Consider the following 27,839-nt stretch of genomic DNA (forward strand, 5'->3'; position numbering starts at 1 on the left):
TCAAAGTGCCTAGGATAGCACAAGGGTTACACATGTAACAAATTCTACAAACTTTACTTTCACAAAGTAAATCCCTGTAAATCCACCCAGTAATATTCACTAATCTGTGGAAGGAGATTAGGGGAGAGGCACTCTGATGAATTACAGTAGTAAAGACCAACTCAGTGGCCTTGTGGTAGAGTGTCCAATTGGTAGGTCATGAGTTCAAATCTGTGGTCGAGTCATCCCAAAGACTCTAAGAAATTGTACCTAATGTCTCCCTGCTTGACACTCAGCATTAAGGGTTGGATTGGGAGGTCATGTTATCTTAGTCCTGACCGCAGAACATAAAGACAAAAAGCTTAAAGAAGTCAGCTACTGAACCAGAGGAGGTTCCTGCAACACAGATAAATAATTAAAGGCACTGTTTGTTTGTGCGGTCTTCTTCTGAACAGTCAAACTCTGTGTGGGTGGAGTGCTCCTGCCCTAAGTGGAGGTGTTTAAATATCTTGTCCACAAGTGAGGGAAGATCAGACCGTGAGATCAATATGCGGATTGGAGCAGCGTCTGCTGTCATGCCATTGCTGTACCAGTCAGTTGTGGTGAAGAGAAAAATTTACCGATTGAACTTCATTTTAACACTCACCTATGGTCATAACCAAAAGAACGAGGTCCTGAATACAAGCCGCTGAAATGAGCTTCCTCCGTAGGTTGGCTGGCTGCTCCCTTAGAGATAGAAGAGGAGCCAGTTGAGGTGGCTTGGGCATCTGGCACCTGGACGCCTCCCTGGGGATGTAGTCTCTCCAGCATGGGTCATGTCCCATTGGGCTTCTGCCCAAATGGCAGCTCACCACTTCCCCAGGGGATGGGTCAAAGAGTCCACACACCCATGTGTGTAGTGTGTAACAGCTAATGGGACTTTAACTTAACCCTTGTGGTATCTTAGATGACCCCACCCTTACATTGACATGTTCTCCCTACCATGACAAAGGTGGATAAAGGTGGAAAGATTTCATGTAATCCATGGACACCAGTGAAGATCACAAATCATTGAAGAAAAAAGGTTCAGAGCACTGTCTAGTGGGTCTAGATGACCCAACTCCCAATGTTAAAGTGTCTAAGATAGCACAAGGGTTACAAATGATCACCTTACCTTTTATTCCAGACACTGGATATTCTGACCTCTTCTATGTTCAAGCAAATGTTAGAACTGAAAATAAATTCTGCAGCTTTGCTGTTAATAGGTTGAAACCAGTGACTTCATTGGGAGTGCAAGTTCATGAAAAGTTAACTGCAAAACAATTATAGTGAAGTTAAGCAACAACCCATATGCTAATAAATCACACAAACTGTCAAGAATGAAGTATTTTATTAATTTTCCATAAACCTACCTCAAGTGTTTTACTGCTGTCTGCTATAAACAGAAAGTTCTTGGTATGAAACTCAATCCATCCATCGCTTCTTTTTGTTTTGATTCAAAAGTCTTACTTTTAACGAAATCTTGAAATCTTGAAACCGTTGACAATGGAAATTAATTTTTCATTTGGACGCTTGTTATTTTGGAAGTTATTTTCAGTCCCGCTCTCAAACTTTTCGATTTTTTTCCAGGAGGATCTTGTTCATTTTTTGATAAATGTATACATTTGCTGATCCTGGTCTGACTGAAAAAAATAAAAACAGATGTTGATCAGCATCGTACAGCGAAACAAGATTATCTCACATGCAGGCAGTCGGTGTGGAATGTTTTGATGCTGGAAAGCGAGGCAAAAACATAACATCTAAACATTGGAGCCAGTATATTATCCAGTAACTCTTCAGAGAACAAAGGTTTTCTACATCAGACTGACTAACTTTGGCTTTTAATTGCTCCAAAAAGCCGCCTTGGCCGTCAAAGAGCAGTCTGGGTAACTGGGGGAGTGAAGATCCTGATCAGATTGCTTCTGCAGGTTGTGCCACGCCACCGTCTGTGTGCTCTCTCTCTCTGAAGAAGCTCCTTTGCCCCTCGATGGCTTTCTGCAGAAGGGCAATGTTTACACCGTCAACACAGCTCAGCACGCGAGCACAGATCATCACCCCAAACCCTGAAAGGCAAACAGTCGAGGATTACAAAAAAAACTCCTGGATGAACTTCACTGTTATGATCCGTATAAAACGATTCAGCTATGCTAACAACATCCATCTAATTTAGCTATCAACCAAAGTATACTATTCCCCCCATATTCGTGGGGGTTAGGGACCAGAGACACCTGCGAATACAGATAACCACCCCCTACCCGAAGAACATCCGTCACCGATCTTTATTCATCAAAAACCCTTCTGAACATTTCTGATGCTTTGTAAAACATTTATTAAAAAACATTGGAATCTGGCCCAACATGTTTTTTTTTATTAAGAACAGACTGTCCTGTAGCGTACTTCATAACGCACATTAGGAGTGTCACTCTGTGCCTTCAAACCAGGAGTCCGTGCTTCCTCCATCATCAGGTAAGTGCTAGAGGGCATCTTCTTCCAGAACAGGCCATTTTCATCCATCATTCATTCATCCAGATAATAATTATTCACCACAGTCATCTTCCTCAGGGTTTCAGGATATTTTCCGGTTTCTTCTGAGTCAGCTGATGCCATTTCTCCATGCAGGGGGACAAACTTTGGTTATAGGGATTCAGGAACCGCAGGAAATAATTGGGAAATATTCCGTAGCAGCCGACAAGGAAGCTGACAGGCCGGAGGGCTCTTCATCTCCGCTCAGCTCCTCCATTGCAGCACCTCATTCGGACGCAAAAGTCTCACACAAGCCTCTTGAGTTGAGTTGTTGTGATGAACAACATGAGCATTTGCGTTTTTGAATTACTGCTAAATCCTGAGGTGGAGAACGGCGCCATTTTTGAAGATTGAAGATGTTACTGTTTTTATTGGATTGCAAATAAAAAGAAGTGCAATTTGAAACCTTTGCGGTATTTTTTTTTTTGGTATTTAAATGGTACCAAATTATTTTTATATGGGATTTGGCTTCTTTAGAACAAATCTGTGATGAGACAACTTACAAATGCCAACAAATATCTGACACCCCGTTTACTAAAACAAACACATTGAGTTACTTAAATAGTTCTGCAGTTCTGATGCGTCATTAAAGGGCATTCATGTAGCTAACTGTACAGTTTCAATGAAAAAAGTGAAGATCTAAATTAAGACAGCTTAAATGATTCAATTAGATTCAAATTTATTATATTTGCAACTTAAGTTTTTTAAATAACTTACAATACAGCAAAATACTTTAAAATATGAGCAAACCAGAAACTGAGATATGCAGAGACATTTTGTGACCAAACAATGCAAAAAAAATTCCTGCAAGGGCTGCAATGACAGAGCTTTGTGATACTGACAGAACTCCTTAAATGAATATGAACCCAGAAGAAAGGACAGAATCCTAATGAAGTAAATGTAACTAAAATAACCTACATCTGATGAGCTGCCATGCCTTACCTTCATAAGTCTCAGTTTCACCCAAAACCAGATACTGTGCTCCAATTATTGGGTTAAAAGGTTCCACAAACGAGGTGCGGACAAACACATGGTGCTCTTTAGAAGCATGCTGACATGAGAGAGTGGCTCTAGACGTGTCGGCTTCATAACAGCTGAGTCTGGAAATGTAAACAAAGGTTTTACATGTTAAAGATAAAAAAACAAAACATTTTTATTTGATCAAGTAAAAATAATAATTTAAAAAAAAGGTTAAAACTCTTTCAAAAAATTAGGATTCAGATCAAATACATTAAAACCTGCAAAAGTTTCTGTTGTTGATTAAATAAAAGCCTACCTTCCAAACGTCCGGACTGATTTTCCTTCTCCAAGACAGTTTAACTCCCACGGAAAGTGAAAGACTGCATGCGGTGGAAGCATCGTCATTTTCAAAATGTAATCAATAAATAATAATAGCGACAATAATAATAATTCGGTTTTCACCGCTAAAAACAACTTCCGGGATGTGTGTCACGTGGGTTGTTCCGTTTCCGCCGTTCTGCGCCTGCGTATTAAACAGGCTACCAGGAGTTCTGTCAGTGTGTTAGAGGTTAGCTCGATTGAATAATACTTTTCAGGCTCCAGTGGTGCACAACATCAGTTTGTTTTATAGTTTTCATATTTTCAAAGTCTACAATGAACGCGGATTTAGCAAAAGAGCGACAAAATGCTACTTTTGACGTCGAGAAACTGACTTATATTCTGGACGGGGGCCCAGAAAAGACCAAAAGAAGACGAGAAATTGGTAAGTTTGTAATGTTCTGATTTATTGTTCTGATTAACTTTGCGCTATGCTAGTAAAAGTCTGGTTTGGAAAAAAGGAAGCCAAATTATATATATATTTCATGTCGTTTAGACACCCAGGGAGTTGCATACCGGTCATTTCAACAGGAAAATCCGGAACTCAGATGAGAGGATCTGAAAAATTGATTCAGTTTGGTCAATTTATGGTCTTAATTATCTATATGCTTTGGGTTTTTTACACACCTCTGTATGGGTTTACAGGCTTTCATTTATACTTCTGGTTCCAATGTGGTGATGACTGTTCAACCTAAAAAATGTTGCATTAAAAGAAAATAAATCTCAAAAAGTAAAAGTAATAATAATAAGAATTTTTATTGTTAGATAATTAGTGTTTATCAGATCAGACATTGAAATGCCACACCAAAATAAATAAATAAAATAAAATTTGAGAAAGCGGGGGAAATTTATTAATTAGATACTTTTCTCAAAGTTTGCTACTTAAAGACATGGAAACAGAACTTTAGGAACTTTAAAGAATCCAAACTTGGTGCAAATGGGAACTTGAATCTATAAATGGTTTAAAGTTGTTACCCTTTTTTTTTTTACTAAAACCTTTTTTATTTATTTATTTTTTTACTTCTGCAGAGTCGCTTGTTTTCAACGACCCGGACTTTGTGGAGGAGGACCCAAACTTCCTGTCCCGCAGCGAACGCTTTGACCAGGCCGTTCGGAAAAGTGCCCAGATGATCCTAAAGCTCAGAGAGTTTGGCATCGCCGACCCAGAGGAGATCTACCAATACAAGAGGTATAACGCTCAAACCACAAACACAACCGGCTGCATAGTCTGTATATTTAGCGCCATTTCATCCAACAAGCAGTCATTTTCTGAAGGTTTTTCATCTATTGTATTGTGACATTGAGAGTTAAAAATTGCAGGGTAAATCTTACCGCTTTACTTCTCTTACTCCTCCCAGCTTGGCATTAAAGACCTTTAGAAAGTTTAGACTCATGTTTCATGTGTTTTTACACAATACAGGTGGTTGTTCATCGATTATTTTTGCTTATTCGTCTTGCTTTAACTTTAGAAAAAGTTTTCTTATGTTTAAATAAATAAAATAAAGTTGCAATCAGTCCCATTACATGATGCATGGTTTGTAATTGTCTGATTGCTGTAAGTAATCAGAGTATGTTGTTGTAATTCTTTATTGTATATTATTATTTTTTTCTGTCCTTTTTTTTCGGGTCGCTTCTACAATTTTAAAGATATGAAAATGATTTCAATTGTAGTTTGTAAAGCTCCATTAGGAATAGTGTGCTATTACTTTGGTACAAATCTGTAGTTACGATTATGTATTATTAATATTTTTTATTGAATATTTTTCTCATAGAAAATGAATAAGGCCACACATTTTAGGTCTAATCTCTCAAAAAGTACTTAGACTAAAATAATGTAACTTAGTGAGCAATAATGTTAGAATTTTCTCCCCAAGCTTTGATAAAGTTTGATTGATTGCGCCACCTTGTGGTCAGTTGTGGTACAAAACACGTTTACGCTTAAACCTCCTACGTAGTAAGTAATATTAAGAAAAAAAAAAATTTTCCTCCTATTCCTCGGTTGCTTAAAAAACGTTTGGAAAATGGGGCCGCCCACTTGCGCCTAACTAGATTTTTCAGAATTTACGACTTTTCGTAAAACACATTTTTGGCTTCCTATTCGATATACTTCAACCAATTTTCTATGGATCCAAAGTTATCACTCATTTTGTGCAATTCTTAATCGTTTTTATAGAAAAAGTAATGCAATTGGGGGGAGGGAGATTCTAAACTTTGCAATGCTCCAAATCCCTGTCAGATTTTTCTACCGTCACCAAATTTGAAATAGGACTTCCTCTTAGAATGATCAATGAAAATAAGAATTACAAAAATATTCCTATAGGTGGAGCTATACATGGTGCTAATGCGTTTACACCAATAGCTCAACAACTGCTTGACCTAAACGGATAAAACTCAACATGTACGTTGTATTAGAGGTCCTGTATAATATACTAGGAAACTAGCTTTGAAGTGCCACCTGGTGGTGACTAGTAGAGGCTGCTTTAGCTGTGGACAATGTATTGCATCTCCTAAACAAATGGAGATATTGACATGCAACCACTAGTAGTTTGCAAAGCTCTTTGGGGAGGCCTTTGGTTTAACATTTAGTATTATTCGGTGTGATGGTTGATTTTATATGAATTTAAAAAAACAATGTTTTTTGCCATAAAAAATGAATGACACCCAAAGTTCAAAGACTTTTATCACATAAAGTATTGCAACTAATGGAATTATACTTAATGAGCAATTACTTCAGAGTGATCTATTCCTGCTATATGATTTCTGACTCTATCGTGTCACCAGGTGGTAAATTGTAGCACAAAAGCATTTGGGCCTTAATCTCCCAGAGCAGTAGTCGTAGGAACAGGTCTCAAAACACCTCTTTGACTCTCTATCCCACATACTTTGACCAATCTTTGCATATTTTTTAACATTCCTTGTTTGGACTACCTCAATTCCAACAGTACAACCCATTTAGCATAATGCTATACCGTTTCTGTAGAACAGGTAATGCAGATTAGACAGGACTGGTTGTTAACTTTCACAAACCTTAAAACCTTAAAAAAAATCATCCTCTCACCAAATTCTAGAGACTCCTTCCTCAATTTAAGTTAAGTTAGCACAGCAACTTTCATAACAATACTCCCAGAGGTGGCACTACAATCTACTTCACTATGTTCCCTCGTATATATCCAAAAATGATTGACCTGCAGTGATTGACTGCAGTATTGACAAATTGAGGCAAAAAGCAAAGGGGGGGGAGGGGGAGCTCAATATCCATCTGTTATCATCTGCTTTTCCAAGTATTCCATTTAGAAGATTGGGAAATAAAGCAAACTCTGAAGGCATCTGTGAAGATCAAGGGTGTGCTGTTGATAAGATGACATAAGTTTATGGTTGATAATGGAGACGCTGCACTTTGACAGTAATCAGAGATTCTTCCCTCTGTTAGCTTATGCAGACTTCCTTAAGTGTTGGTTTTTAGGGCCGATTCTTTAAACCAAAGGAGAACACGTTCCCTCCATTCAGTTTGGATTATTATTTGAGCTTTTTCTTTTCTTTAAACTCTTTGTTTCAGTATTGAATGTGTAGCTGAAACTCTGTCCTCTTAAAGGGACAAATGCGATTTAAAACGACAAAAAACTGTCAAGATGTGATGCAAAGTTTAAGACTTTTCCCTAAAAAATCAGGTTGCACTTGAACCTATCATTTTATCAGCTTTCAAACGGACATTTCTACCTGGACCAAAGTTCATGACAGATTAGAACTTGGTCAGAGGGCGTGCCGGCTGACATTAGGTCATCTTTCCCAAAACTGTAACTGTAAAGACACAAACTGTTATTCACCAAAGGGTAATTTTTCACCTCTTGGTGTAAATAAAAGTCCTTGCTCACAAAAAATGATTTACAGATTTAGATAATGCACCATATAGAAACAACAATTACCAAACAAATGACAAATTGTGCAAAACCCGCTCTGATGAAAACGGTGTTAAACAGGTTCTTGTGGCCTATTTTCTCATGATGGAGGACATTTATAAAGACAATTAAGCTTAAAATTGTATTCTAAGTATTTCTTTATTCAAAATTTGAATCAGGAGCAGACGAAAAAGATCAACGTAGAAAATTCGCTGGGCGGGCCACAAGCTTCCTGCTCCGCCCCATTCTGATTCATCCACTTTTAGACGCCTTCGCTTTCCTCGTCTAATCTAGAATCTGGATCTGAACTGTACAGCTGGGTAGCTCTGATATTGCTCACTATTTTTGTTGTCGTTGTGTGTCTAAGGGACTGTAAGCTAGCGGGAGACGGTGTTTGAACCACTGACCGTATCTGAGAACTGGACCGAGTTAGTGCGACATCATCCATAGAAAAGGGTTTGCTTCCACTTACGTCATTCGACTTTTTTTAGGATATGGATGCCGCCATGTTGGAACCACATGTTGTCGGTTGGCGGTGATTGGTCTGAATTGGTCTGAGCTAACATTTCTATGGCAACCACTCTTGCCAAGCAGGAGTCCACAACCCTACCGCCTGAACGTGGTAGGGGTGTGGGACGCTCAGGAGACTGTCAAATGTTAAGTTTGTTCTGACGTGAGACTACATGCTAATATGAACCATCTGATTGGTCCGTTTATAACTTGAACTACAGGAAAAATATAATGGGGAAAAAAGAGGATTATGAAGAACATGTTAAAAAAAGGTATCAGAGCAAGAATAGTTATTCTGACCAATAGAATGACTGAGTACCAGCTGTTTATTTTTCTATTGAAGTTTACGGGATTTTGGCTTCTTGGAGCCACTTCCTGTTTAGAATGCCTGGAGGAGGGGTTACTCAGTCCAGTTCTCATTTACCATCAATGGTGTTAACAGAGAGCTTGCAGGAACTGGGAAGTGAAGGGGGGTTGAGGTTCTCCAGGCAAACGGTCGCCTCCAGAACTCTGAGGTAAATTTGAACTTCTGCCACTCTGCTGAAATTAAGTCCAAGAAAACAAAAACAGTTTTTTTTAAAGTTTTTTGACTAAAAACGACATAATCATGATTAAAAGACCACTGGGAACACCTGGAAAATGGATCAAAAGATGAACGGAGTGGCTTTTTATATCAATAAATACACAAAAAACTAGTAATAAGTTAACTAACTGTGGTTTTCTGTAAATTTAGTAAACTGATATATGGCTCACTATAAACCAGGATTGTCAGAATCCAGGCCTCGAGGGCCGCTGTCCAACTTTATTTTCCAATAACCAGCCTGCCATTGAAGCTCCTTATTTGCTAAACACACCTGATCCAGGTAACCAGCTGCAGGTGAGGCAGAGTTTCTGGCAAAAGCAGCAGGAGGCCAGCCTGGAGTTTGACACACCTGCTACAATATAATTACATGTTAACTGCTCTCCCTCTCAAAGCATCAGTTGATCAAGTTCTGGTGTAGATGATGATGATGATGATGATGTCGGGCAGAGCTGCCTCAGTCACTGTGTAAAAGCTGAACCTGCTGCCCCTTCCCTCCACCCAGCATGGTCACAGGCCACCATCCAGACGCGTTGGGCCTTCACTTTACCATGTTCCTCCCGACGCTCCTCAGGCTCTGCGACCCCCAGCAGATGAGCAAATGGCTGCCTCTGGCAAAGTCCATGCAGGCCGTGGGCACGTACGCCCAAACTGAACTGGGTCACGGTCAGTCCTGGACTTTGTCCTGAAACCTCCATGTGTATTGTGTCTCAAAGCCCCTTGAGCTCCAAAGTTTCACCAGCATAAACAACAACAAAAAAGAAAGAACCTGAGAAATTAAGAAAGGAGGGATTATAATGCAGTACATGTTACAAAGAGGTTTTTGCAAACATCTTGTACTTGTTTGACAGATCTAAATGTTGTAAATTTGCATCATAAATGGCTGTGATTGTGTGTTTTGTCCTTTTCACACAGCTGTACTAATATTCTTAACAGTTTTACATCAGTAGTTTCTCTTTAACACTAAACTAACATAGTGATTAGAAAGCAAAACATTTAGCACCAAATGTTGAATTTCCTCTTTCTTCTCTGATGATGATGATGATGATGATGATGATGCACGCATGTTTTAATCCACATCTTGTGATTTCTTTGCCACAAATCAAGTTCACAGCGAGTCTGGAACTTTGGCGGATGAAATTTTTTGCTCCTGCATCTTTGTTCTCCTGGCTAATGAGGCCTCTGAGTGTCTTTGTCACGGGAAAGCTGGCAGAATGTAGGCCAGGCCTTCTCGTATTTGCTGCTCTGTGATGAAGCTGAGCCTTTCGTATGTAGCTCAGGAAACGAGGATCCAGCCAAATCCTGATCAGAAAATGTTTTTGTTCTTGCTCACTTCATGATTATTTTTTCTAAAGTGGCAGAAAGTGAACTCTTTATTGTCAGTGTTGTTAAGATTTTGCAGTTTTGACAGTTTTAGTGTTTTTTTTAAATATGTATAGATATTTTTATCTACATACCGGTATATATGTTGACGACATGCGTTTTAACAAGAAATGAAGCACTGACTAGATTACTTACATACCCATTCAGATGAAATTGATGTTTTGGACATGTTCTTGTGGCATTTTTCTGATAATGGAGGACATACATAAGGAGATTGAAGCTTAAAATTGCATTACTGAGTATTTCTTTATTCAAATCCTTGTAAATCTGAAGCAGATGTAAATTTTAGGGGTGTGTATTGGCAAAAGTCTGGCGATACGATACGTATCGCGATATTGTACCGGAACCCATTTTCTTTCTCTTTTCTGTAAAGTATGACTTAGAAGAAAAAAAACTCTACCTGAATTACAATACGTCTTTTATTGTAATAAAGTTGTAAAATTCAGTTTATTTAATGATCACAATGTTAAGCATTGCATCTGTATCTCGCCGCATATAAGTTGCTTTTACCCAAGCAATTTCATGGTGCTTTTATTTTGGTAAATATTGTATCCCTATATATCGCAGAAACAATTTTTTTCCAACACCCCTAATTAATTTGAATTTTGAGAAAGATCCTATTTGTGGTGCAAAAAATATCCTGGGGGGGCCACAAGTTCCCTGCTCCGCCCCATTCTAATACATCCACCTGCAGACAAATGGATCCATGAACGTCTTTGTTTTCCTCGTCTGAGCTGGAATCTGGATCTAAACTGTTCAGCTGGATAGCTCTGATATTCCTCACCATTTTTGTTGCACCAGTAATGTTAGGTCGAGTGTGTGAGGGGCTGTAAGCTAGCATGAACGCGTGGAAGCAAGAGCTCTCTAACTTATGGGTGATGGGAAGAGGGGTGGTGTTGCTCCATGCTCATAGTACTGCCCACAACTCAGAGGTGAATGTCTAATGAACTCCTGCCGCTACGCAGGAACGATGTCCTAGATAACAGATTGGTCTGAGCCAACAGATGACACACAAATAACGGCATCATCGACCACTGGGAAGAATTTTTAAATGGATCAAAAGTTGACTCTTTTTATTTGTAAATGTTACATTTGCAAGTTGCAAATTATTTACATGTTTTTTTCCCCATGATTGAAAAATGCTGTCCTTATTGGTTGCTAATGAACTAGTTGTAATTTGTGTTTTTGTTTTTTCACTCCCATCACTTTTTAAAATACTGAGAAATGAATTTTAGCCTAATTTCCTAAATATATGTCCTCCATCATTAGAAAAACGGCACAAGAACATGTTACCGTTTTCATGGGAGTGGGTGTTTAATGAATGATGCACTGAGCTAAAACAATGACTAAAGTACCTTTCCCATCTGTCTTAAACATGGATGCTGAATATGGAAAAACTTTCAAATGAATGTATTTATCTCCAGGTGTGAACATTCCTGCATGTCTGTCTGAGAAACAATTTTTAATTGATCTTTATAATTTGTGCTTCTTCTGATCTTCTTCGCTGTGTTGACGAAACACTTTCATTCCTCCTCCTCCTCCCCGTCTCCTCCTGGCCTCCATGGGAGATTCCCCTCACACCTCCTCCTTTCACACGTCTCCCCATGCTTCTCCTCTCTGTTTGCACCTTTCTTTTGGCGCCAAGTTGCGTGAACCCAGACAGGCCGTCGCCCCTGGATCTGCACTTAGTGATGTTCCTGCCCACTCTGCTCAACCAGTCCACCCCTGAGCAGATGGACCGTTTCTTCATGCCCGCCTGGAACCTAAAGATCATCGGCACCTACGCTCAGACAGAGATGGGCCACGGTAAAACCCGCAGTCCGAATCCCGTCTGCTCCCACACTCGCCATGTTAGGCAGTCATGAGTCGCTCTTTGGATGATCTCTAAGTGACGCATTCCATTTTTCTGCCACTATGTCAGCCCACCACAGTGTAAAAAGACATTTCTGAGAAACATTTTGAACTGTAGTTAGTTATTGCGGGACTCTTGACTTTAAAAATGTAAAGTTTTCTATTATAGCTACAGCTACATTGGTGGTACTAACCAATCAAAGCCTGGTGCCATTTTTCTCTACCTCCATCCATCAAGATGGACATGGAATTTAACTGATGTGTCGTTCTTTTAGATGTAAAACGTTTTTTTAATGAATTCTTTTTACAAATAAATCTAGATCTTTTTAACCCATAGTAGTCCAGGGCCTTTTTGCACTTCATTTCTACTTATATTACAATTTATCTTTTAAACCGTTTTTTTGTGGCAGTGCTTGCTATCCAATCTTTTTTAATACAACCCCAGCTTTTTTTTTTCTTTTTCTTTTTTTACAAATATATTTTTGATTTTCGTTACAGAAGGAAACAGTCAGAAAACTCAATTCCAGGTGGTAAATTGAGATCAAACAGTTTTTTATGTTTTTATAAGAAAAGATCAAACACGTAGAGACAAAATAAAGATTTATAATCCACATAATAAAGCAGACATGAAAAAATGGGGGAAAAAGGCAAAAAATAGCCGGAAGAAGCAACATTAAACTCCATACAAACCTCCATGGATTTATTCCATGATGTGTCATAACTCCCATGTTTGTTTATAACCAGGTATTTTATAGCTAAAATCTTAGTTAGTCATTTTGAATGAACACTTTGCTGATGGGAAGGTCGGTTTGATTCCCATTCAACAGCCGATGTGACTGGAAAACTCCCAGGTGAGTTCAGGGGTTAAAGTTGTAACAAACAGAAATCTATCGAAACCTAATTATACCGTAGTTTTCAAATGAGAAAATGTTCTGCAAGTCTTTAGGTTTTTTTGCCAATTTAACCTCATTTAGCATCTTTATTAAAGAATAGAGTGGCAGGAACCATCAAAGAAACCTGAAGTTTGTGTTTTTCCATGGTTTAACGTCAAAAAGCTTAAAAGACTTATGAACATGAGATTTTTCTGTCACCGCTTTTAGCCAAACCTGGAACAGTTTCCAGCTTTAGAAATTAGAAATTAGCCCACATCAGACCCCCCCCCCCCCCCCCCCCCCTTTAGAAAGACTAACCTGCTGCTCTGTCGTCAGTCCCACTGAGTAACCGTGTTTTCCATTTTCTTAAGCCGGTTTGGGATGCTGATGCATGCTGGGAATGCACGTTCTTGTCCTGTTGAAGGTCGCTTTACATCTGTCAAACAGCTATAAGATTTACTGCAACTGAACTCACCTTTATATGTAAAGTAAAATAAGATTTTAGACTCAGGGGCTCCACATGTTTGTTTGTTTTTTCTATTGATATAACTCTTTCTGGCATTTTAAAACTGCATATTTATATACTACGTACATTTTGCGCTTTTTCCACGTATGAAATGTTGGTCTTTTCTGATTCATGCATGATCTACGTAATTCGGAAGTGTTTTCTTGCGTCATTCATCGATGTCCGCAGACGTCCGTCGAGGGTCTTAGCCGACGTGAATTCAAAATTTTGGGTCGGTTGAGAATTATGCTGTCTACGCATATTTCTGTGCTATTTATACTTATTATTACGTAAATCTTACGCAATTGTGCGTAATTTATTTATTTATTTTTTTCCATGTATGGTTTATTCATCACTTATTTACTTCTTCCTTGGTTTAACGTTATTCATTTGTCATAAATTTTCACGTAAAACCACAACTTTTTAACTTTTTCCAAACAAATTCACGTATGACCAATAAGCGCATAATGTACGTAGTGGCTGTGTGACACGACTTATGGAAGTTGTAGTCATGTGTCACGCCGTGTGCTGTGCACACACGTCTGGCCCATCTTTCATGTGTGGTGTGAATCCAGGAACGCATCTGAGAGGGTTGGAGACCACGGCCACCTACGACCCGGCCACTCAGGAGTTTGTCCTGAACAGTCCCACCGTCAGCTCCATCAAGTGGTGGCCTGGAGGACGTAAGTGTCTCCAGTCTCGTTCAGAGGTTCTTCTGTGTTTTTTATCGTCTGAAACCGACCGCAGCAGGCGGATGCTGCGACTGAATGTGGTTCTGCTGAAGGTTTCCTCCTGTTCCTGCAACTTTTCCTAAAAGGACACTCAGCACACCAGAAAACACCAAAAATACTTGACCTTAGGTTATACTAATATTCAAAAGATGGACTATTTATTAAAAAAAGAAAGCATTTAAATTCGGGACGAGGATGTGCTTTATAACTGAACTGAATTCAATCTTTTTTTTTCAAACAGAAACTGTAACTGTCCCTCCTTTTTCGTTTTAGTTGGAAAGTCTGCGAACTATGCTATAGTTTTAGCTCAGCTTTACAGCCTTGGGAATTGCCACGGTCTGCACGCCTTCATCGTACCTGTCCGGGACATGGACACACACATCCCGCTGCCAGGTAACCTGCTGCCATCTGTACGTTCTGCGCGTCTGTCGCATGTTTTCCTGAGCCCAAAGGTTTGTCTTTGCTGCAGGCGTCGTAGTTGGCGACATCGGACCGAAGTTCGGCTTCAATGAAGTCGACAACGGTTTCCTGAAACTGGAGAACGTGAGGATTCCACGGGAGAACATGCTGATGAAATACTCAAAGGTGAAGTTTCGAAGGACTGCGTTTGAACCAGTAGATGTTCAGAGCTTTGCTTAGACCAGGGGTGAGCAAACTACGGCCCACCATATGCAGCCGAGTAAACTGTTTAATCTGGCCCACCAAGCTGGAATAAATGATATTGATTATCCTTTATAATGGTTTATTTTCCCTGTAATGTGGTGTGTCCTCATAGATGGGCACTACAAATAAATTGACCTTTAAGTAAAGAAAGTTATTCTGCTTTCATATAATGTCAGAAGAATTGTTTTTCTGACGTCCATGCGTGTTTTCTAAATCATTTTTGTAATTATTCCTTTACCACATAAGCACAGCATTTCTCTAGATTAACATTTTTCCCCTGACAGACATCAACCAATTGGTGCAATTGGCCCTGAAATATGAACAAAGGCCACAGTTTTGAAATTAAAACTCAAGTGTTCTGTTTTTAAAGATATATGTCCATTTTCATTTAAAATTAAAGCAGAATCTTTCAAATTCCATGTTATTTCTTCAAAAAAAAATAAAAGTCCCGCTGTCTGTCACAAAATTTGTTCTCCGCACTTGACCCATTCAGGGAACCATTTGGTGGTTCAACCCAATCCAGCCCCTTAATGCTGAGTGTCCCATTTTTAAAGTCTTTGGTATGACCTGGCCCGGGTTTGAACTCATGACCTTCCAGTCTCAGGGCGGACACTCTAACCACAAGGCCCCTGAGCTGGCCACTTTCAAAGCCACTCTCTCTTATCAGGTGGATTAGCAAAACATGCCATGCTCCTGGTCTGGCCCTTCTGTCAAATTTTAGAATCCTTTGTGGCTTTGGATGGGCTGTTTGCCCACCCCTGCAACTGCAGCTTATTTTGTGTTGCCTGTCTGTGACGCTCCCAAAAGTAGCAGCCCTTTAGTTTATTATGCAGATACCATCTTTAAAACAAGAAAACAGTATTTTTCTGAAACAAAGAGGCGCACATGGAGGAGCAAACTTTAACATCCAACTTTCTGAAATGACTGAAAACCTTCTTTTTTTTTTTCAATTTAGCCTCAACTGTTCAATTCAATTCAGTGTTATTTCTATAGCCCAATATTTACAACAATAGTCGTCTCAATGGGCTTCATACCGGTAATTGTGTAATAAACATGAATCATAAAGAACATAAAATCATAGATTTCAATAGGTGACTAAACAGACTAAACTAAACCTTTAGGCCATCCTTCGCTGTAAGGAAAAACTCTTAAAAAACCCGGATTCCAGAAAAAAAACCCAGAAGAAACCTCAGGGTTGCCCAAACTGTTGGACTGCTGGTTTCACTGCAAGACGCTCTGGTTCTGCTAAACTCCACAAACTGATGGGAAGAGCTATCACCGATACGCTGCCTGCTTTTTGGAGAAAAATGATTTGTTTATGCAAATCTACCGTCAATCCATCACTTTATTTGTAGACCACCTGTAGAACACAAGGTGCCCCAAATAAAAGACGTACACAGAGGTTAACTAACTGACTTCTTAGGTTCTTCTGTTATCAGACACGGTTGTGTCGTTCGCATACCTGACATGTTTTGACGGACGTCTTCGTCGAAATGAGGGGCACCTGCCTGCTTTCTGACACCTGGAGTAACATCCTCCAGCAGCAAACTTTGACAGGTGACTCCGCCCCAGTCACAATCGTCTGTTTTTATCAGTACCGTCTGATGACGACTCTGACGAACACGTCCGTCCAAACATGGAAGGGGTGTGAAAAACACCGCCGTGTCCGATAACAGAGGAACCAAAAAAGTCAGTCATCAATATAGACACTATGAACTTTATTGAGGTTAAATAAATAAAAAGTTTGAAAACACAGTAGAATAAAAACAGCAACAATCAAAAGATAAAATGTAGGAAATGCGGTGGCTAATAGTTTGAGACATTTTACAAAAAAAGAGGCAGCCTTTGTCGTTCTTCCTCACTTTTACTCTGTGTGATTATGAACAGAATTCCTTTTCCCTGTTTTCCTGTGGATAACATGTTCTGATCGTCAGGTGAACTGACTTTAGCAGATGTCTTTGGTGTGTGCTACATGTAAATAATATTTATTTGTGTAAAGTTAATAAGTAGTTCAGAGACTGCCGGCGTAAAAATTCCCTCCCTGCTTACCTACCTGAAGTTTAAAGGATTGAAAAGATTAAAATGTATGTTTTTGTTCCTTTTTTTAACTGAGATTAAAACTAAGATTTCTTTTTCCATGTTACAATAAAACATGTTTCAAGGTTGATTAAAGAATTAGATTCAATTTCATGAGTCTGAAGCATTTAAGGTGATTCTGTTTTATGTCCACTAGGTGGAGCCAGACGGCACCTATGTGAAGCCTCCCAGTGACAAGCTGACCTACGGCACCATGGTGTTTGTCCGCTCCATGATCGTTAGGGAATCGTCCAAAGCCCTGGCCAAGTCCTGCACCATCGCCATCCGTTACAGCGCCGTCCGCCACCAGTCGGAAATCCGCCGGGGGTGAGTCACGCATTACAGCGCCGAACAGTCGACCTATATGTAGACGGACCTGAAATCGGAGGGAGGCTTCTGCTATCAGGTTCAGTAACAGCGTGGGAATTTGACTCGTGGGTTGTGATGCTCCATAATAAAATAGTTCAGGCTTTTATTTTGAAATGAGATGGAGAAGACGCTCAAATAAAACAAAAAATATGTTCTTGGACATGATTTTTTTGGGTTATGTAGGAATTTACATCAACTTTACAAGGAATATAAAAAAATCATTCAAATTAAACAGGTTATGGCCACCAAAAGATCAATTACATTTCAGTTAACAGGTTTAAGGTGGATTTTGATTATCATTTCCCAAACATGTTTTCTGTTTGTTTGCTTCTGCCAAAAGAAAAAGTTTTCATTTATGGTGGAACTTTAAAAAAAAGAATATTACTTTATTATTACTTCCAACACGTTTTTTCTTTTTTCCAGAGAGCCAGAGCCTCAGATTCTGGACTACCAGACGCAGCAGTACAAGCTGTTCCCTCTGCTGGCCATGTCCTACGCCTTCTCCTTCGTCGGACAGTACATGACAAACACCTACCAGCGCATCAACGCAGAGATCAACCGGGGGAATTTTACTGAGCTGCCAGAGGTACAAAGCAGAAATTACATTTACAGTTAAATCAATGGATTGATTTCATGATTTATTACAACAAAACTGTCGGTTTAGACTTGAAATCTTAAAAGACAACATTTTATTAAATTTCCAACTTTTTTTAGACTGAATATCTATATGCATGTATTTCTTTTATGTACCGGTAACTGTATTAGTCACATAGCCGAGCAAAGAGGATTACAGTCACTACAAAAAAAAAGATATGTTAGATAGGAAATTCTGATTTCTTTTATTTATTTAAAGATTTAGTTTTTTTCTTTTTAGGATCCCGGTGTTGCTTCTGAACCTGATCCTCAAGTTCCGACATCAATTCCAGAATCCAAACTATCCAAACTACTCTCAGAATTTAAAAAGCTCCACTTTGATCTCAGAATCCCATTTTTAAATCTAAAATTGATCCACTAATCCAGACAATAATTCTGGAATCCTGACATTGATCTCAGATTCTCAAATTGGGTCTTAAAATCCAGACTTTGATTTAAAAAAACAAAACAAAAAAAAAACAGTTTGAAAGTTTGACTTGATCTAAGAGACTTGAGTTCTATCTCAGAATCTCAACTGTGACTCTGAATCTGATCCACAAATCCCAACCTTGATCTCAGAGTCTCAACTTTATCCTTAAAGCTCAGCTTTAATCTTAAAAGCTTTTTTACTTGAATTTCTAACTTTTCAAAATTAAGAGAATAAATGATCTGAAAGGAAAGTCAGAATTCTTTTTAAATAGATGAGTGTGAACTTATCATAGAATCTTTTGAAAAGGCCTTTTGACTTCAGCCATCGTTAACATCGCAAAATGCAGAAACTTCCTTATAATTTTTATTTTTACATTGATGTTAGCTGGTCAGAAATAATAGTAAATGCAGTTTTTGACCAATGAACTGTGAAGTCACATCCATTTTGGTATAGTAAATACAGTTTAAGGCTTTTGAAAAACGTATATATTTTTTTTCCCCTCCACCCTACAGCTGCATGCGCTGTCTGCGGGTCTGAAGGCCTTCACCACGTGGGAAACCAACTCTGCCATTGAAGTGTGTCGCATGTCATGCGGCGGCCACGGTTACTCCAGGAGCAGCGCGTTGCCAGACATTTACACAGAGTTTACCCCGACCTGCACCTACGAGGGGGAGAACACCGTCATGATGCTGCAGACTGCCAGGTAAACGTGCAGCTCGAGTGTTAAGTCACCACGCCACATGCTTTATCATTTTTATGTAGGAAAAAAAACCTCATTGGAGCTGGATGAGGTAAACATTTGTCCTTCATCCACCCACTGAGGGCTGCTATAATCACTGGAGACACATCCTCACTCCTCCCACAGTAAAAACAAACACTGTGATGACATCCGTGCTCAGCGATTTAACCACAAACAGTTCACGTGATGACTTCCTGTTTGAATAGTCAACGTTCCAAACATAGATCTGGAAATTTTATAGATGTCATTTTTGTACAGAACTGCAGAAATCCACTTTTCTTTTTCTAGTAAACATTTTGTGTTTGTATTTAAACTTCACATAAAGTTTAAATTCTAGCAAACACTTTGTGTTTAAATCCGAGTTTAAATCCGAGTTTAAATCCGAACACTATAAAACATCAACAGTTCTTCAAGTCATCGGCTCTGCACAAACCCGGCTTTCCAAGATTCATGGATTCATGCATGCGCTGTGGTCCTGATCTGTGCAGATACCTGGTGAAGAGCTACCGGCAGGCTAAAGAAGGCCAGTGGCTGAGCGGCATCGTGTCGTACCTGAACGAGCCGCTGGACCGGAGGCTGCAGCCGCAGGCCGTCGCCGCCCGACCGCTGGTGGTCGACATCAATGACCTGACCAGCCTGGTGGAGGTCTACAAGATCCGAGCCGCCTTGTAAGATCCCATCTTTGTTCCCCCATCACAGTTATGCATCCTGCAGTTCCTCTATCAGGCTGATTCCATTTCAAATCTTAAGCCATTATAGTAAGTAACAGACATTAGAACATAAGAGCGCCATTCTACGTTCTCACTAGAGTGGACCCACTCCAAAGAAATGGTGTGTTTTTTTTTTTTTTAACTTGTCCTGTCCAACAGCTGGGCAGACAGATGAGAGCTGAGGGCCTCTTGTGTTGGACAGATTTTACTTTAACAAGAGAGGTTATTAATCTTCAGACAAACCAAAGGTATGTCTGAATAAACCCCTTTTGTAATTGAGGCCAAACTTTATTAATTTCAAACATGTTTGAAAATCTTTGGTGTTGGACCGGACGGAAAAGGAAAGAGGGGAAGAAGAGAGAGGGACGTTAGAGAGAGAGGGGGGTAGGAGGGTGATAATAGGAGGGGAAGGGGGATAAGACCATGAAGCAGCATAAAGCAACTAGTTTACTGGTTGTTAATCATTATGGTAAGGTTCAAATGTAGTACAAAAAGGGCGGGGCCTGTCCACACACACACTCAAGTGTTATAAACACACCTGCTAGCTGCAGAAATGTCCACCTGTCGACATGTACACAAAACAGATAGTGTTCACACGCATACTTATGCCTTAAAACCAACTAGTGTGAAATATTTCAGTCATCTAGTCATGCAAACTGTTAGTGCAAAGGTGAGCTAACACCTGTGCTCAGGTGAGTGTTTATGTTCTTCTAAAATGGATGGTGGAACGTGAAAAGAAGGAGGGAGAGTGCCCAGCCCTCCCCACCCCAAGACCCCCACCGCAGCAGCGGCAGCCGGAATCCCCCCAACGCCACACGGAAACCGGCAGGGAACAACCGCCGCCCGGGCGACCAAGCCCGCCACCCAGGCCAGGGCCAGCAGGACCGCCGCAAAGCCCCCAGAGCCAGAGAGCAGGGAGGCACGGAGGGAAAGAGAGGGCCGCCCCAGCCCAACCAGGAGAGCAGCCCCCCCGCCGCGCCGGGAGACCCCAACGCAGGGCCCCACCGGAGAAGGACGCCCACAGCCCCAGACGAGCACCCCACCACCACCCAGGAGTTCCGGGCATCCCCCCGCCCCAACCCCAGGTACGAGCCAGGACCCCCCAAGGGAGACCCACTCCGCACTCCAGGCAGCCATCCGCCCGGCCCACGGTTGGTCCAGGGAGGAGCAAGGCAGGGGCCCGCCGCCCCCGCCCAGGAGGGGGGAACCCCGGGGAAAAAAGAGGGCCCACAAGGGGTGTTGTAAATATGGCCCGACCAGGCTCGGCCACAGTTGGAAATTTGGCGGGGCCCAGCACTCAGGAGCAAGGACCAGAACCCACCTCCCAGGGACACTAACACCCCCGGCTCAGATGTAATGTGGACCCCCCCACCGCGCAGAGAGAGCACCGCCGGGCCCAGGAAGCCGGCACCCCGGGGACACGGCCGCCGTTGCAAAAGGGCCCGTACCCCCCACCAGGGAAGAGGCAGGGGACAGACGGTCCTAGGTCCCACCTTCCTTGCAAAATGTGTGTGCGTGTATGTGTGTTTAAGAGGGTGTGTGTGTGCATGTGTGTGTGTTTATGTTGGGATGTATATATTGAGGGGGGAGGGGTGTGTGTACTAAGGGGGGGGTGCAGTTAAAATTGGCGGGTAGGGCACTGAGGGGACATCTCCTGATTACTCACAGTGACGTCCCCTCACCCTCCCCACCAAGGGGCCCTAAATGTCTAAGGTGCGGTTAAAATTGGCGGGTAGGGTGCTAGGATATGGAGAGAAATTAGACTCAGTCGGATTTGTGCGTGCGTAATTCTTGATTCGTGCGTAAATTAGGATTTGTGTATGCATATTCTTGCTTTGTGCATGAGAAAATTAGGATTTGTGCATAAATTTGGATTTGTGCGTGATTTGTTACCCACATAAAACATAAAAAAATATAAAATGCAATTTACGTATGCACAAATTAAGATTACAACAGCTTGAAACTACTTACACACACACATCTTTAAAAAACACGCACAAATCCCTTGTAACGCACACACGAAGCCTAAGTTACGCACGGATCTACCGTGAGACTGTTTTCACGTCTCACAAATTCGTCCGTAAATGCTGCGTTTAAATGCCAGTGGAATGCTCGGTCATTAGAATTTTCCTATCAGCCTTCCCTTCCAAACGTATCCAGACAATGACTCAATCAATACATGAAGACAGTAGATGTTAGTGTTGAACACAGAGGCTACTTACTTCGGGGCGCTGACCACCGAGATGGGCCGCGATTCTTCCCGTGACTCTCTCAGTCTGACTGCCTTTGATTTTTCCGGAAGAAAAAAAACAGTGCCCCTTACTGGTCGTTCCTGTTACGCATTTTGTATCAATTCTGTGTCTCGGAGAATAATATACTTTTGATATATATATCAGCGTTTAAAAGTGAACGTCATATTCTCAGATAATAATTTTTATTTTCCTTTAAAGTTTTTTACGCCCTGCTACATCCACTGAAGGAAATACGTTTAGAAGGGAAGGCTGATAGGAAAAATCTAATGACCGAGCATTCCACTGGTATTTAAACGCAGCACTTACGGACGAGTTTGTGAGACGTGAAAACAGTCTCACGGTAGATCCGTGCGTAACTTTGGCTTCGTGTGTGCGTAACAAGGGATTCGTGCGTATTTTTTTAAAGATGTGTGTGTGTGTAAGTAGTTTCAAGCTGTTGTAATCCTAATTTGTGTATACGTAAATTGCATTTTGTATTTTTTTCATTTTATATTTTTTGAACTTATACACAAAACGAATTATGTGAGTAACAAATCACGCACAAATCCAAATTTATGCACAAATCAAGAATTACGCACGCACAAATCCGACTGAGTCTAATTTCTCTCCATACTAGGAGAAATGGTGTGTTTGCCGTGTTAGAAAATACGCTGTCAACAACAGGAAGGGGAGAAGGGGCGGGGTTGCTCCCGCCAACAGCCCCGCCCACAGCTCTGACGCTCTAATGAACTACTGCCGCTCTGCAGAAACTACCTCGTAGAAAATTACACAGGCTTTTAGATGTAGGCTGGTAAAAGGCCCTCAGGGCGCTTTTACAATGGATCCAAAGATGATGGGAGTGGGTCTATAAAAGTTTTTGTTTTCAGCCTGGTGGAGATGGCGGCGAAGAGCATCCAGCAGGAGCTGCAGCGCCGGAAGAGTCAGGAGGACGCGTGGAACAGCAGCGCCATCGACCTCGTCAGAGCCTCCGATGTGAGTTCAATGAATGAATGCTGTGATGTCAGGACATTTTAACTTTCATCTCACACATTCATCCAAAACATTCAGGCATCTCTCTTCACTTGACTCCTCCTCCCTTCAGTGTGTCCTTCCTGCATCACTGACTGATGCTCTTCCTCTGTCGCGTGTCCGTAGGCCCACTGCCACTACGTTGTGGTGAAGGCGTTCACGGATAAGCTGCAGGACGTCGGCGACACGGCGGTGCACTCGGTGCTGTCGGCTCTGGCTCTCCTCTACGCCCTGCACGGCATCACCAGGAACACTGGAGACTTCCTGCAAGTAAGAAAATAGGCTCTCCTACTGACTTCAGGGTTTCTGCTTTCTGCATTTATTCAAAGAAATAGAAGAACACATATTTATATAGTATAAAATCAGAATCACTTTATTTGCCAAGTACAGCGCCTATACAGGGAATTTGTCTTCTGTTACTTGTGCTCTGGTGCAAACTAGCAAGGTATAGAAGTGTGATGGGTGAGACAAACAAAAGGATAAATAATAAAAAGAAGGTAGATATAAGGTAGCTGTATGAGTAAATAAACATAACTAAATAAAGTAAAATAAAAATGCACCAGCAGTAGTTCCAGTTTGACAGTTTCTGTGGTTGTTCAGTGTCCCTGATTGGTCCGGAGTCAGGACTTCATGAGAGTGACGGCTCGGGGGGAGTGGCTGTCTTTGTGGCGAGTGGTTTTGCTAAAGCGCCGCCCTGACGGGAGGAGGCTGAAAAGGCAGTGACCAGGATGCCAGGGGTCTTTTACGATCCTGCCAGCCCGCTTCCTGGCTCTGGATCAGTACAGGTCCTGAATGGGGGGGAAGGCTGGAACCAATAATCCTGATGATATTGTTTTGATTTTTTTGACCGACTTTTAAGAACACTGTGGTTTCTGTCTCTAGGATTCTGTCTTAAAATAAACATTTTTCAGTTCCTTAACTTTTAACTGTGGAGGGAAAACACTCAAGTTTTCAGATTTTTCAGGTATCGGTAGATTTTTTGTTGACTCTCACAGAAAAGATTTTTTATTTGGAAGGAAGGCTAAAGTGGATTTGACTATTAGGGGTTTTTTTGTTAATTTAGTTTATTTCAAGCAATTTTCAGCAATAATAACAATGAAAAAAGAGTAAAAGCACAAAAGATATAAAATCTATTCAATACAGTCATTCATAAATTGATTAGAAAAAAAAATCAGAAGACCATCTTTCTAACAATGTAGATGCTTTTAATCATAAACAGACATATTTGCGCTTACACACACAGTATACGTATAACACATTTATTACATTAATTATAATAATTGTCATATAGCTTGATTAATTGCTTTAAAGGAAGTTGGAAAAGCATTTTTTTTTTATCTCACCCCTAAAAGAAGCTGACGAGTCAGACAAGAGTGAGAATGGAAAATCAAATTCTTCCTTCTTATCAACGCCGGTGGTTTAAGTCATTCATGTAAACAAAGTTCTTTGTTTTTCTGTGAGGAAATAAAGAACTACTCCTGTACTATATTTCCCTCGATTTTGTTCTTCCCTGTAAAACCAGCTGTTTGTTCTCTTTTTGTTCATAAGTCGCGTTTCTGCAGATCGTAGTGGTTCTGTGTGACTTTTACATCCCATCTGTCCGTCTGCTCTTTGTTTCTGTCAGTCCGGCCTGCTGAGCGTGCCGCAGGTGCTGCAGATTTCCGTTCGCATCAAGGAGCTCCTGTCCCAGCTGAGGCCCAACGCCGTGGCGCTGGTCGACGCCTTTGACATCCACGACAGGAAGCTGAATTCGGTCCTGGGACGGTACGACGGCAACGTCTACGAGAAGATGTTCGAGTGGGCTCGGCGCTCACCGCTCAACGCCACAGAGGCGAGTCCCCCCGTCGTGTTTCTGCTCGTAATGGTTCGTGATTGTTTAGGCTCACCTGCAGCGTGAAACCATCAGAGCTCTGCAACGCCAAACAAAGAGACGGCGCCATAACTCAGGACTCAGCAGCAGAGCGGATGGATAATGTTTCACCTCTGCGTCACATCGTCTCAGGGGTTTCCCCGCCACAAACAGGCGGGCAGGTTTACCAACTGTACAAAGAAAAAAACAGTCCATAGAAGCTCAGGCTGTTTCTGATGCAGTGCTGTTCTGTGAAACAGTCCCAACACACAACAAACTGGAGCCTCCAGATATACAAGACAATTTCAGCTGACAAATTTGCTTTTAACATTTTATTTAACCAGACAAAAACCCATTAAAGTCCTTCTCTGATCACTGTTTGATCTTTTTTCAAAGTGTCCTCAGTGGTCGTTTTATTATCATTATGCCACTTTAGCCAAAATCAAAAAACTGTTGTTTTTTTTGTTTTGGTTTTTAAATATAGTTTTTTTAGAGAGCAGCAGGAGTTCATCAGAGAGGTGAAGTTCAGGGGGCAACCCCACCCCACTTCCCGTCCCTGTTGCTGGGAGCTCTCTGTTTACGCACTCTCCTGCTAGCTTACAGCCCCTCGCTACCTATCATTAGCGGTGCAACAAAAGGTTTTAAGCCAGTTTTGAGCCAAACTTCGGCTCAAAGATGTTTGTGGATCTATTTGTCTGCAAGTGGACGAGTCAGAATGGAGCGGGGAGTTTAAGCCCCGCCCACCGTTTTTTCCACGTCACAAATACAATCTTTTTCAAACAGCCTTTTTTCATCTGCTCCTGATTCACTATGATTTAGATTTTACGCATTTTTAAGCTTCATTTTCTTTTTATATGTCCTCCATCATCAGAAAAATGCTACAAGAACATTTTAAAAACACCAAAAAATACGATTAGTGGATTATTAAGATCGGGGTGATTTTGTCAGGAACGATCAGCAGCAGCTCATAAAAAGAAGATGAGTAAAAACACAATGAAAGATAAAAAAGAAAATAAAAAATATTTAAAGAATATTTTTTACATTTATTTTTTAACTGGTAAATGACAAGTGAAAATAAAAAAAAAACGTTACAATAACAAACAAATATTACTTTTATTGTTACTAATATATTTGACATTTAATAGTATAAAACTGTAGTTTAATAAACTGAAGAGTGACAAGTAAGAGGCTAGAGCACTGCTTTTTTTAGATGATACAGTTATATCTTTTTGTATATTTGTTTCCTACAATATTTAAGTTACTGTTGAAGCAGGTTTTACGTTGTTTTCCTAACATAAGCGGTAAAATCCATTTCTTTTCTTTTCTCAGGTCCATGAATCTTTCCACAAGTACCTGAAACCTCTGCGCTCCAAACTGTGAGTTCCTCAGCGGATCTCTGAGGCCGGCTGGAACCCCCCCACCCCACGACTGAAGCAGATGATCCAACCCTGTAGCTTCGCCTGTGTGATGGTTGAACCCGTTCAGCCGTCAGACGTTCTCCAGCCTCCAGACTAACCTCGGAACCGGATGCAGGTTTAGTGGGGAGACTAATCAAACGAAGCGCTCAGAGGACTGAAAAAGGCTTTGGGGTGTGAAACAGGAAATGAGCACAAAGTAAAATAACAGTTAAATCATGCAGAATAGCTTTAAGAATAGATAGAAAGCTTTCAATGTTCCTTAAACAGAAGTTGGTGATTTCAACTTCAGTCAAATAGACCTGCCGTATTCCAGTTAAATAAGGAAATAACAGTCATCAATAATTTGATGTTTATTAATTAGACAACTTTTCCAAAAGTATAAGTATTTGCACTTTAAATCAGAGGTCCACAACAGAAAGATATATTTTGGCCCCTTGTGCTCTTGTTAAATGATTAAATGGCATCATGTAAATGACTATGTGGAGTCCATTCGCTTGGTTCTTTCACGGCGTCCTGCAGTTCACTTTAGAGGAACATAGAGAACTCCTTCTTCACATAGAAGATGGAAATGTTAGAAGCTATTTTTTTTTCTTTAAAACAGTTTTAAATTTCATCCAGGAAGCCTGAAGGCGAAAAAATGAAGCTCACAAAAGAAACTGGGCATTTTCTCCTCTTCTGAAGTCATTTCATGGTTAAATAGGAACCCTACCACTTAAAATTGCATTTGGATTATTTAATTTGAGATGGGGAGAGTAATCTAGCACTTTATATTGATAAATTTCCCTCTTTTTTCTTTTATTGGCACATTGTCAGAAATTTCATCTTCGTCTCAGCTGCTGGGTCTTTTATTTTGAAAGTCTGTCTGTGCGTTCACTTGTCAGTGTTCAGTTTCAGAGTCACGTGAGTAATTACCTTTTTTTTAAATCTGACTCCTGTTGTTATTTCCTGATGCCACACATGAACAGTAAAGTCTGAGCACTGCAATTATCTTCTTACTGTGTCTCGGTCACACATCATTCCACCGCTTGTAGGGTTTTTTGACCATCTTTTCTTTAACACAAACTTCATTCTCTGACCATTTCTAGTGGTCTTGCTGCTTCTTTTAAAAGAAAAAAAAGGTCGTTCTTTAATCAGTCAGACAATAAAAATGACTTTAGGATTACAAATGAACACTATTGTGAAAATAGAAGCTTGTGCCTGAGGAAGTTTTCTGTCCTTAAACTGGAGATTTTCTCTCTGATTTTCTTTCTTTATATCAAATGACTAACATTTATTAAACTGTTGAAAAAAATGGGAAATTTCCTGTTAAATAATAATGATTTTTTAAATGGATTTTTAATGATTAAAAAAATGAGGTGAACTATATTAATAAAGAATGTGTTGTATTGTCTGTTCATTCGTCTTTTGCCTTAATTTCATCAAATAGAAAAAACTGTAAAAATCTTCTGTCAATAAAGATTGATTCAAAAAAGGACACATTTCATGAAATACTTTATATCCTTTTTT

General features: G+C 40.5%; 2 protein-coding genes across 6 annotated transcripts; one reads left to right on the top strand and one right to left on the bottom strand.

Annotated features, from left to right (window-relative positions):
* Positions 1-1,329: 1,329 nt before the first annotated feature.
* On the bottom strand, positions 1,330-4,001 carry ten1 (TEN1 subunit of CST complex). 4 transcript variants are annotated; one of them, XR_013656153.1, is made up of 4 exons: positions 3,797-3,995; positions 3,463-3,620; positions 1,831-2,060; positions 1,330-1,640 (listed from the first exon to the last, which is right to left on the bottom strand). XR_013656153.1 is itself a non-coding variant. In XM_078947939.1 (4 exons), exons 1-3 carry the CDS (start codon positions 3,883-3,885, stop codon positions 1,868-1,870), a joined length of 372 nt encoding a protein of 123 aa, XP_078804065.1. In that variant the 5' UTR covers positions 3,886-4,001; the 3' UTR covers positions 1,443-1,640; positions 1,831-1,867. The 4 variants fall into 4 exon arrangements, 3 of the variants coding, with proteins under 3 accessions (XP_004065564.1, XP_078804065.1, XP_020560027.1); XM_078947939.1 differs by having other exon boundaries at positions 1,443-1,640; positions 1,831-1,992; positions 3,797-4,001; XM_004065516.4 differs by having other exon boundaries at positions 1,330-2,060.
* Positions 3,950-27,807, top strand: acox1 (acyl-CoA oxidase 1, palmitoyl). Of its 2 annotated transcripts, none has more exons than XM_023954211.2 (14): positions 3,950-4,243; positions 4,888-5,047; positions 11,873-12,033; positions 14,031-14,138; positions 14,460-14,579; positions 14,656-14,771; positions 17,083-17,252; positions 17,718-17,880; positions 18,870-19,060; positions 19,585-19,764; positions 22,925-23,030; positions 23,193-23,336; positions 24,691-24,897; positions 26,245-27,807. In XM_023954211.2, the coding sequence occupies exons 1-14, from the start codon at positions 4,135-4,137 to the stop codon at positions 26,293-26,295; spliced, it is 1,986 nt and encodes a 661-aa protein (XP_023809979.1). In that variant the 5' UTR covers positions 3,950-4,134; the 3' UTR covers positions 26,296-27,807. The 2 variants fall into 2 exon arrangements, with proteins under 2 accessions (XP_023809979.1, XP_023809978.1); XM_023954210.2 differs by lacking the exon at positions 11,873-12,033 and adding an exon at positions 9,350-9,510 and having other exon boundaries at positions 3,976-4,243.
* Positions 27,808-27,839: the final 32 nt, after the last annotated feature.

This window comes from Oryzias latipes, chromosome 1 (genome assembly GCF_053564925.1).
Source record: "Oryzias latipes strain Hd-rR chromosome 1, Olatipes_Hd-rR_3.1".
Taxonomy (NCBI): domain Eukaryota; kingdom Metazoa; phylum Chordata; class Actinopteri; order Beloniformes; family Adrianichthyidae; genus Oryzias; species Oryzias latipes.